Below are 11,632 nucleotides of genomic sequence, written 5' to 3' on the forward strand. Positions count from 1 at the left end.
ACACAACCTTTTTTGTTCGCTCTTTTTTCAAATAGGAGCCTAGGGCTATAAATTCTCCTCTCATTACTGCTTTATGAGATTCCCATACCATAGGCAAGGGCGGGCCTGAGTGCAAATTATTTTGAAAAAAGAAGTCAAGAGTGCTTGTCAGTTTTTCAATGTGAGAATCCGAGTCCAAAAGAGTCTCATTCAGTGACCACGACCCAGCCGGCCGTGGTAGAGTTTTTATCTCTATGTCAAGAAAAATGGGAGCGTGGTCTGAGAGAGAAATGATATCTATATTAGCTTTCCTAACTAATTGGAGATTAGCTGTTTGTATCAGTAGGTAATCAATTCTGTGATAGCTATTATTCGGATGGGAATAAAAAGTGTAATCTCTGCCCGAAGGAAAAAGCGTTCTCCAAGGGTCTATCAGATGCAATTTTTGTAATGAAAGGTGTAATCGTCTCAGCGCCCTCTGAGAAAGAGCCGATCTGCCCGTCGAAGTATCTAAGGCTGGGTTCAAAGATACATTAAAATCCCCTCCCACCAACAACAGACCCTCAGTAAAAAGTTCTAAAACATTCAATGTTTTACACAGCCAACCTATCTGGTTCCTATTTGGGGCATATAAGTTACACAAGGTAATCTTAGTGTTAGCCAAAAAGCCCTTAATTATAATGTACCTGCCTTCTGAATCCGATAAACAATCGCTCAAAATAAAGGGAACATTTTTCTTTATAGCAATACTCACTCCACCCGACGCTGAACCGCCCGTACTGTGATACCAAGTCGGGTAGCGAGATCTAGACATATCTGGGACTCTCCCTTTTTTAAAATGTGTCTCCTGCATGAAAACTATACTAGACTTCTTTGAGTGCAAAAGATTCATCACTTGGCTTCTCTTATTCGGAGAGCGTAAGCCCTTTACATTATACGAGGCCACAGTTATAGTGGCTAGGTTCACCTTATCACCCATAGTTTGTTAAAGAAAGTAATAAAAAGGATTCCTCCGTCATCAAACCACAGAAATTAAAAGAAAAAAACAAAAAAATGAGAAAAATAACAAAAAACCTAAAAATTATTAAGATAAAACATGAGAAATACAACAAGAACCAACTACCTGTCTGTGGCAGAGGCAGGGGGTCAAAAATACCTCCCATAACAGAACAGGAAAAAACATTTCTGACACACGAGTGGCATATGTTAACCTATACGGCAATTGAATGATATCAACACCTGAGTAAATGTCAAACTTAGCAAGCTAAAATAAGATAGAGTATGTCTGAACGGGCCGAGGGGTCCGGCTCCAGTATGGAAAAAACAAATACAACCGGGAGAATCACAAGAAAGCTCAAGGGGGTATCTCCTTTTCCGCTCCAGATTTCCCTCTTTTGGGAGTCAAGCGTCTCTTTCCCAAGACCCAGTCCCCCTGTCCTCCAGTAAAAGCATGGACAGGGGGAGGTGTGCGATGATCCATGTCAAGAGGTAGCCAGGAAGGAATGTCCATAGGGGCAATGCCAAAAGCGTCCCATATTTTGGATAAATCTTCAGGGGTCCGAACCATTATTTGCCTACCATCTCCTTGTATAGATATACCAAACGGAAACAGCCATTTATATAAGATTTTACGCGAGCGTAACACCTCCAGGAGGGGCCTTAGGACTCTTCTTTTTGCAAGGGTCGACGGCGCAACGTCCTGATAAAGATGAATAGCAGATCCCTCATAAGAAAGATTTTTAATGTCTCTTGAAGCAGACAAAATAGCATTGGTATCCAAATAGCTCAATAGGCCGCAAATCACATCCCTCGGAGGTTCCGTTGGTTTCGGCTTTGGTCTAAGCGATCTATGCACCCTTTCTATTACAATTCGGTCACATGTTTCTTGTGGGATTAAGAGGGCAAAGATCTCTTTAGTAGCTTTTTCTAATATCTCTGTGGAAACACTTTCAGGCAAGCCTTTTATCCGTATGTTCTTTCTGCGACTCCGATTTTCCTGATCCTCAAGGGCCAGAAAAGAGTTGTTAAGCTGTACTCTGTGGTAATCTAGATGCTCTCTCATGGCATTGGAGTGGCTAATGATAGAGGACTGAGAGGACTCCAAAGACTCCACTCTATTACCAATGTGTAACAAGTCCGCTCTCATACCAGATATTTCATTAACCAATGGTTTCATAGCCTGTGCTAATAATTTTTTAAAAAACGATCTAGAAAGTTTCCCAGAGTCTGATTGAGTGACATCGCTGCCAGAAGCATCGTCACTGGAGTCTGAGTCCTCGGCATGCTCCTCCTCCACAACTTCTACAGGGAGCCTTTTAGCATTAGGCTTAGACGTAGCAGATTTGTTTTTCAAAAATGTATCCATTTCACCCTGTTTGCTTCGATACACCTCCGCAGCCAGCGGTTTTGCACGCTCTTTATTAGTTTTGACCATTTTGCTCAGTTGAAGCGTGCCTAAAATTTACCACCCGTGCGTCAAGAAAAGTCTAGTACAGCATTTTTCTATATAAAAATAACCCCATGTAACTTGGAGGGCGAGGGGTTAATAATTGGAAACATCCGCGGGGATCTGCTGGAGCCGGTAGAGACAGGGTAGCGCCAACTCTCCACTGCTGCGTTTCAGAAAAGACACAATGTTCTCCTCACCAGGGTCTCATAAATCAGCAGACAGCAGCACTTCTATGTGGGGGGAGCGATATCCCCCGTTCCAAAAACAACTCAGGCCTTGCAGAAAGTCTCAGCAAAACCGGGGGCCGTCAACAACCTGTCTGGCCCAGAGCCAGCACCCTCCTCCACCGCATGCAGCGACAGCAATCCCCGCAGGCCCCACAGACAGCTCACCGGGGGTTTCCTCTCACCGCCTTGTGTTCCAACGGGCGAGACCGCTCCCTGTTCCGTGGTCTCACACCTCTACCAAGGGCCTCCTGCGGTCCGGATCTCCAGGTCTTGTGCTCAGGGGGATATATAAAGATGGCGCCCGTCTCCCTCCAGCGCCGCAGCACCCTCCACGAGGCCGCTCAGCGCTCCGGTGCCACGTCTCCACACCACCCCTCACCTTCTTCTCCAAGCCCGGGGCACTCTAAAAATCCTTTTTGCCGCTTTTATCCAGGCCAAATAAGGCAATGTTGTGGCTAGGAGCGGGAGCTGCCATAAAACACGTCCTCCCTGTGTGAGATCCAGGCCACGCCCCCGGTTACTGACTTTTTATTCCAAAAGGTATATACACTCTATACATACAGTGGCATGTAAAAGTTTGGGCACTCCTGGTAAAAATTACTGTTATTGTGAACAGTTAAGCAAGTTGAAGATGAAATGATCTTTAAGAGGCCTAAAGTTAAAGATGACACATTTCTTTTGTAATTCTTTGATGACTCTTCCATGAAGAGTTTGTGCAGGTGTCTCTGACGAGTAGAGCAATCTACCACAACTCCAGAGTCTGCTAAATCTTTCTGAAGGTTTTTTACAGTCAAGCGGGGGTTCTGATTTGCCTCTCTAGCAATCCTACGAGCAGCTCCCACTGAAATTTTGCTTGGTCTTCCAGACTTTATCTTGGCCTCCCATTTTCCTGTTACCTGCCATTTCTTAATTACATTTCGAACTGAGGAAAGGGAAACCTGAAAACTCTTTTGCTATCTTCTTCCAGCCTTCAGTTGCTTTGTGGACCTCCACCATTTTCATTATCAGAGTGCTAAGCAGCTGCTTAGAAGAACCCATGGCACCTGTTTTTTGGCACAAGGTTAGAGGAGGATAGCTTTTTATAAATCTGGGAAATTTGCATCACCTGGCCTTTCCCAAAAAAGATAGTGAACAAGTTATAACCCGAACAGTCTAATTAAGGTTCCCTTGAATATTCTGCTTTTTTGTTTTTCTGAAATCCGGCATACAGTTCCAGAGATATGGGGACATTTAATTGTTGCTAATTTTTATGATCTTTACCAAGGGGGTGTGACTAATAGGGTAAAATGCAGAGCAGTATAACGACACGCCCCCAATAGTTCAGTGAGCCACGCCTTCTTGTAATGACCATAAAAATTAGCACTAAATAAAAAGACCAGTATCTGTTTTTTTTTTTAAAAAAAACAAAAAACAGAATACTCTGGGGCAGCAGTAAAAAACAAAATTAAGAGCAATATCTGGTCACTCGTGATACTGGTCACAGGTCCTTTTTAAAGTGGTACTCCCAACAATATTAGTAGAATACACTGTGATCCCCTCAAAAACAAGCTCCCAAGGGGTCTGTGCTCTATAGGTCTTTAACATCACGGAAAACGTAAATAGAAAAATATATAGTAAACCTATATAAGATAACTTTTAATGTTAGATATGTTTGCTTTATTCATTAAAACATACAAGTGACATCAAAAAGACATTACTAATCCTACCCAAATCATGAGGATCTGCCACATGCTAAAAACAAACTAATGTGATGGCCAATAACAGTTTACTTTATGAAAATTGGTAGCCACAACCTTTTTAATTTAACCTTTCTTTTACAAATAATTCCAAATGCCGGCATGGCAATCTGTGCATTTCTATACATTTACGACATGTATGAGCCTGTATATACCTTTCCTAGTTATTAAAAAAGAAAACAATTCACTGAGAATGTGATCAGCATCTCTGCAGTTTAGGAAAACTAGAATTACACAGACATGTTCCATCTTTGTATCAAAAACTTTTCTCACCTGGGCAGCAGGTCTCTACCTTCCTGGGGACTGTGGTACACCTGCGGCTCTGTCAGGCTTGCCTACATATCATTCCTCCACCCAGGAGGAATATGTTTAATTTTGATCTCAGCTTCAAAGGCCACAAACAAATTAAATCTTACACCTTCCTATTTAATGAGATACAGCAAAGGAGCAATAAACACTTCTCCACTTATAAAACTGCATTAATGCTCATAAACCTACATGATATATAAAAGGCACCCTATACAGATGGGCAATCAATATATTCTGTGGCTTTATGCTGGCCCAGATTCATAGAATTACCAGTAGTCTGGGTCCACATATTGGTGCACACCTCATTTTATAGTTTACATACTAAGACTGTATGGGCAGGATGATTCTAAATACTGGATCATCTCCCTTTAATGTAAGTATAAAGTCTGTGTAAACTGCTCAGTTGCAACTTGAGAATCTTGGGCTCCGACCAGACTGACACCAGTCACTGATTTGTAGACTAATATAGTTACAGACCTCTTCTTGTTGCTAATGCGTTTTGGGTGCCCCATAGGTATCACAGTCTGGTTACTACTGTGATTGACCCTAGACTACATGAAATGGTTTACACGTGTATACATAAGAATGGCACTTGGTATGTACCAGTTTGCTGTCAGTATAAATGTAAGGGCTCGTTCACACAAGAGTATACATCAAACAAGTGCTATCTAAATAGTAAGTTAGAATTCAGCTCCTTCTATTTCTGTTTAGTGTGACTGAGCTCTAATGATTTTTAGACTTTTCTCCTTTGGATCCACAACATCCTAGTAATCTAATAAGGCATTATGTAACTTAAATGTTTCAGAGCCCACAATGGGATGGATCAGATGTATCTCTTGAGATGCTCAGCAGTTTTCTAATATTGAATAAACTGATCCCAAAGCAGCCTCCAAGACAAAGCTATTAAAAGAAAATATATATATATATCCACACTAAAAAGCTGAAAAAAAAAAAAGAAAAAAATCATGAAATATACACAAAGAAAATAACAAAGGCTTCAATTGCCATAAGTTCCAAATACTTATTTCCAACCCTTCCTAATTATCAGTGGTAGAATAATCGTAATGCAAAAGCAAATACCCCGATACAACCGAAGGAAGAACCAAACAAGCAAAATAATGTATGTTACAAAAAACATGGGCGCGACTACTATGACAGCTGTGTATAAAGAACTTCCATACTTATATTACCTGCCAGGTATAGTGCCATATTTCCCTCTGTCCTCTTCTGATCTTCTGGAACTATCAGCGACTGTTCTGTAATTATCATGATTTCTGCTTGGTAGAGTACTGTATTTCAGGAGATTGTCTGGCTGCCTTCTGGGATTTGTACTGTACACCCATGAGCCGTCCAAGTCCATCCATCTGAGCCTGTCCATCCTAAAAAGTTATAAAAACTGCAGAAAAATAGAAATTCTTTAGTGAAACATTATTCACACGAGGGATAACAAGCACTTCCTTGTGAATGCATGTAAAGATATTGTTTAGCTGTGTTGTGAAGTCTATTGTCTCATTAACCAAATCCAGATGGTTTAGGATTGTGAGGTTTATTTTTTTACTTCGGTAAAGTATAATTGGAAGAATATAACTCTATCTAAGGTCGGTTTCACATTTGGTTAAAGGCAGCAGCGTCTGCCTGCACACGGCCGCCGCTAAGCCCTGCCCCTGCCGCTCCTCCGCCGGTAGCTCCGCCTCCGGGCGCATGACGCTGTATGCGTCCCCTATCTTTATCACTCAGGACGCAGGCCGTGCGCAGTATGCGTTTGGCGGCGTCTGCGTCCTTTTGACGGTGCGCCGAGCGCAAACAAATTGCAACAGGTTGCGTTTGGCACTGGTCAGCGCACCGTCAAAAGGACGCAGGCGCCGCCAAAATGCATACTGTGCACAGCCTGCGTCTTCAGTGATAAAGATAGGGGACGCATGACGCATGCAGCGCAGCGTCATGCGCCCGGAGGTGGAGCTACCGGCGGAGGCTTAGCAGCGACAGCCGTACGCAGGCCGACGCTGCGGCCTTTAACGCAAATGTGAAACCGGCCTAAGTGTTTTACGGAATGGAAAATATAGAAAAACACCAGTTGAAGCCATCAATGGTTTACATTGAATTGACCAAAATTAGTAAACGTAGAAAATTCAATTCAAATACTCACATTTTTATCGGATTTTGTGACAAATTGCTTTCAAAACGAAGGGTGATTAAGACGGCGTTAAGCGACGATTGAACATCTACATAGAAATCAGTGGATGATCACTTAATAACCTGTTTAGAGACCCGTCGACCACACTTCCATGTACACAGAATGATCGTTAACATTATCGTTCTGTGCGCTTGACGATCACTGTTCTTGGTAACACATGTCCAGTCTACACAAGATGATCTGCTTCCAAGAACCATGATTTTTAAGTGTATGTAAAAATCATTCCATCCAACAATTAATTTTTTTTTGCTCATTCGTCAGATGATTGGCAGCCTGGTTACACTAGTTGATTTTTGGGAAACAAACGTTCCTAGGATAATCATCCAGTGTAAACGCACCCTGCGAAATAAAGAAGCTGTTTATACTGTATATAGATAGCGGACATTTCCGCTTTACAAAGATCAGATAAAGGCAGTCTCTGGTTGTAAATGTGTAATTAAATGGTGCGGATAAGTCACAGATTTACAGCAACTAGTGTTAAATCAACATAAATACGTGAAACTTTGCTGAAAATTGGTGCGAAAAAAACATGACGTGACTGAATATACCCTAATGGCCCGCTCAGATGCCTGTATTTTCTGTCCAGCTGCTATCCGACAAATCATTGGATCGCACTCAGACCACCGTTATTCTGTGGGGCTGTGCACATGTCCGATTTTTTCCTCAGTCGGTCTGAGGAAAAAAATAGAATCATGCACGATTTGCATCCAATTTTCAGAGTAAATGAGTCCATTAAAAAAAAAATCAGACCACACTCAGATGTCACCCAAGTGTGGTCCTACTTTCCACGGACTGACAAGATGAAGAAAATGGAGATTTTTCTTCCCATCTTCTCTTCAACAGAGAAAATGGGATCACACTGTGCTAAAACTCTGATCAGAGTGTGATTAGCATAATCGGACGGATTTTCTCGGTTGTAAGAAAATATGGTCATGTGACCCTAGCCTAACACCGAGGTTACAAACAGACCTTCTGTAGCAAGAGTTTCCAGTTTTAACTTTCAAGCTGCACCTGTTATTCAAAGGAAAATATTCAGTTCCATGTATGGAGGGGTTTTTACATTACGCTTCTGCCTCCTTTGCGGTCTCATTCTGAGGATTCCATCTTAATCCCAGAAAAACTGGATTTAGACAGAGCAAGGATGACACCATTGAATATATTGGCGCAAACTGAATCCAAAATCAGGAACTTTGGACTCTGTTTGCCCCTTTTTTTTTGGCGCTGTATGTCTTATGAAGAATACAAAGTGCGCTATAGACTGTGCTATTGTGTCAGTCATAATGACGGACGGCGACGGAAAAAGTTCAAACAAAGTCCAAAGTTGCAGACTGAGATGATAAAAAACAAAAAAAAAAACCCTATTGCTTTGGCTTTCCAGTTTTAATAAACCAAACTGTTACTTGCGCTGTACAATAAAGCTTCGTGCAGCATTTACAACGTGGTTCTCGGAAGCCCTGCTACAACCGCTGCACCATGTGAATATACGCTAAAACCATTAATGAGATTCGGGACTTGTGAGTTGTTGAGTATTCCGCATAGGGATAAGGAGCGATGACTGGGAAATATAGGTGGCATTTGGCCGCACTGTATATGGAGGACATGACGCAGGTACTTTTGGTTGGGCTTGTGTCTAACCCTATGTATGGAGCAAACATGTCACTTGATATGCTCCATGTAGTTAGCATTTTTAAATGGATGATCCGAAACAAATTTATTTTAATCCTAAATGCCTATTTAATATCATAATCTAATCTCTTTTCTAATGCACTTTAAATAAAAAGTCCCTATCATTCTCTAACTATTTTATTTATTTTTTCTTTACTACTCCATGTTTGAGGACGCTTCGTTTGAGAATTCCATGGCATACAGTGACCGCAGCCCTCTGGCCCTCCCTGAAACGATGAGTCATCTGTGACCTCCATTTCAGGGGCTGGGCTAGTTCCTTCTTCACTGAACATGCGTTGTCAATTCCGACGGTTGCTCAGTAGGGTCTTGTCACTATTCATCTCTGTGCACAGTGACAATACGCTTTCTCACTGACTCTTGTGGGCGTGGCACTGGCTTCTTCTCGCACTCTCCTTACAATGCGCACTGACAGTGCACTCTCTTGCAGACTCGCCACTTCTCATCAGACCCGGCAAGAGAGCATGGGATTCTCAAACGATGCGTCACCACACAGGAACTAGTTAAAAAAAATAATAAAGCAGTTAAAATAATGATGGAACAATGGAGACTTTGTAATTAAAATATAGAAAAAAATATTAAATTAGGAAATGAAAGTAGAGATTTAAGATTAAGATAAATTTTAGTTTTGGATCACCCCTTTAAGCAGGTTCCTATAGCACATGGATAGACAATGCCCACCCCTCTGATCTCCTTCCACCCGTCCTCTGCAGCATAATCCCATTAGCATACTCAGTAACTGTTTTCTGAACCTTCATCAGTTGATAAGTTGCAACTGACATCCCAACGCAATGGCCAGGACTGGAGATCATTCTGATGGCTTCTAAGAGGTTAGACATAGGGAAAGGTCCCATCTGTGTGTCCATAAAGATATTGTAGAGGTCGCTATAACCCTTCATGTCTGTGAGCTTATTAGTTCCTATGTAATGCGTAGTTTTATAGAAGCTAAGTCTTGCACGTTGAATTCCCTTGGCGGGACTAAAAAAAATTGTTACATATAAACAACACATAATTGGTATTGTCACAACCTAACAACAAATAGCATAAAATTATAGATTTAATTATCCTACACAATGAATACCATATAAAAAAAAGCAATCGCAGAAATGCAGTTATTTGTTCAAGCATCCGCCTCAAATAAAAACTAATACGAGAGTTTCACATGAAAAGTTCTGATGCAAATATCAAAGCAAAGAGTTGATTTAGGAAATTCACTCCCGATTTTGGGCTCAAAAAATAATGTGTGGTAGCATCCTCAATGCTGATAAATAAACCTCGTGCACCCCAATGAAAACTATAACTTGACCCAAAAAAAAGAAGCCACTATAAAAGCTACATCAATGGTAATATATATATATATATATATATATATATATATATATATATATAAAAAAAAAAAAAAAAAACTTATGCCTTTTAAATTGTGATGACAAAAACATTTTTTTAAAGCAAATATGTTTCTATTATTCAAAAGTTGTAAAGAAAACAAACAAAAAACTATCAATTTTGTATAGCTGTGACACCAATGACCAGTAAAATAGAAAAAAATTGTTTAAATCAAATGATAAACTCCATAAAAGCAAGGCTAAAAAAAACCCAAAGGCAGCATTAATGTTTTTTTTTTACTCCCCCAACCCCCCAAAAAATAATAAACATAAATTAAAAAAAAGAGAATTGTTACTTACTATATTATACATAACCCAAAATGAAGCTGCTGAAAATAAAACATGTTCCATATAAAACATGCTCTTACATCAACAGAAAAATAGATTAGAAAAAAAATCATGGTTTTTTAAATATGGAGATCCTGAAAAAATAAAAAAAAAAATACTGAAGGCTAAAAGTTGCTGCGTCCTTACAAATTCTGCAAAGTGAGTAGCAGTTTGGGTAAGTTTTTTTCTGATTATTACTTGTTTTTTCTCAGGATCCACTGCAATATATAGCATAAGCTAGTAAACAGATGACATTTCTTCTTTCTTTATATCGCTAGCTTCTTTTAATATTTGCAACTAGTGATGAGCGAGCATACTCGTTGCTCGGGTGATCACCAAGTATTTTAGCGTGCCCGGAGATTTAGTGTTTGTCGACGCAGCTGCATGATGTGCGACTGCTGGACAGCCTGAATACATGTGAGGAATGCCTGTTTGTTGGGAATCTCCACATGTATTTAGCCTGTCTAGCAGCCGCAAATCATGCAGCTGAGACGAGGAAAACTAAATCTCCGAGCACGGCAAAATACTCGGAAGACACCTGAGCATGCTCGGGGAAACCCCAGCAACAGTGCTACTTGCTCATCACTATTTGCAACAATTAAATTTTTAAATTCAGTATTAGAACGGCTATTAATGCCGCCCATCGCTATATTTTAGCCAGATTTTTGTGAACACATGGATAGACCGTGACCTTGAAAAAGTAAAATCGTTCTGAAATATAATACATATGAGTTAAATATGGAAATTATAAAGTACTTACTGCGAGACACCAAGAACTGGATGCAACAGCACGATTCCTGCTGTTGGATCAACAGAATATGCAAAGTATAAGCTCAGCGCCGACACGGCAGCACACGACCATGCACACAAATATCAATGTCAGCATGCGTCCTCTAGTTATATCACTATTGGGGCAGCCTCCTCCGAACGAAGGAATCCCAATTATTGTCTGTAATATGTGGTAGGCAAACAAATAATGAAATCTTCATTATTGAGGCTAACGCCATACAAAACTCCTCCATGTTCACACGACAGAAACCTGTACAGTCAGAGTTTGTTAACGTCACCGAAGCGTGGTATTTTAGTAATCAAATAAAAAAAGTGGGCTAAATAAAACATGATTCTATCCTTCAATCTTTCCTTCTATTCTGCTTTTTCTGCATATCACTGTATTTCATGGCAAATCTGGAACCTGGAAAATCACTTCTATGAATAAGGTCTCCTCCAGACGTCCAGATTAGATAATAGAAAAAACTTTTTGACAGTTAGAGTGATCAATGAGTGGAACAAGCTGCCACGAGAAGTGGCGAGTTCTCCTTCAATGGAAGTCTTCAAACAGAGGC

The 11,632-nt window shown here is 40.6% G+C and overlaps 1 protein-coding gene across 1 annotated transcript in view; it reads right to left on the minus strand.

Moving 5' to 3' along the window:
* The window catches only part of DDN (dendrin), a 57,326-nt gene extending 50,916 nt beyond the window's left edge, over positions 1-6,410 (minus strand). Inside the window, exon 1 of the mRNA XM_073563478.1 lies at positions 5,891-6,410. Coding sequence (XP_073419579.1) covers positions 5,891-6,078 — 188 coding nt within the window. The 5' untranslated portion in view covers positions 6,079-6,410. The remainder of the gene's footprint in view (positions 1-5,890) is intronic.
* Between the last annotated feature and the right edge of the window lie 5,222 nt (positions 6,411-11,632).

Source organism: Dendrobates tinctorius, unplaced genomic scaffold (assembly GCF_039654945.1).
Source record: "Dendrobates tinctorius isolate UK_male_01 unplaced genomic scaffold, ASM3965494v1 ptg000388l, whole genome shotgun sequence".
NCBI classification, from domain to species: Eukaryota; Metazoa; Chordata; class Amphibia; order Anura; family Dendrobatidae; genus Dendrobates; species Dendrobates tinctorius.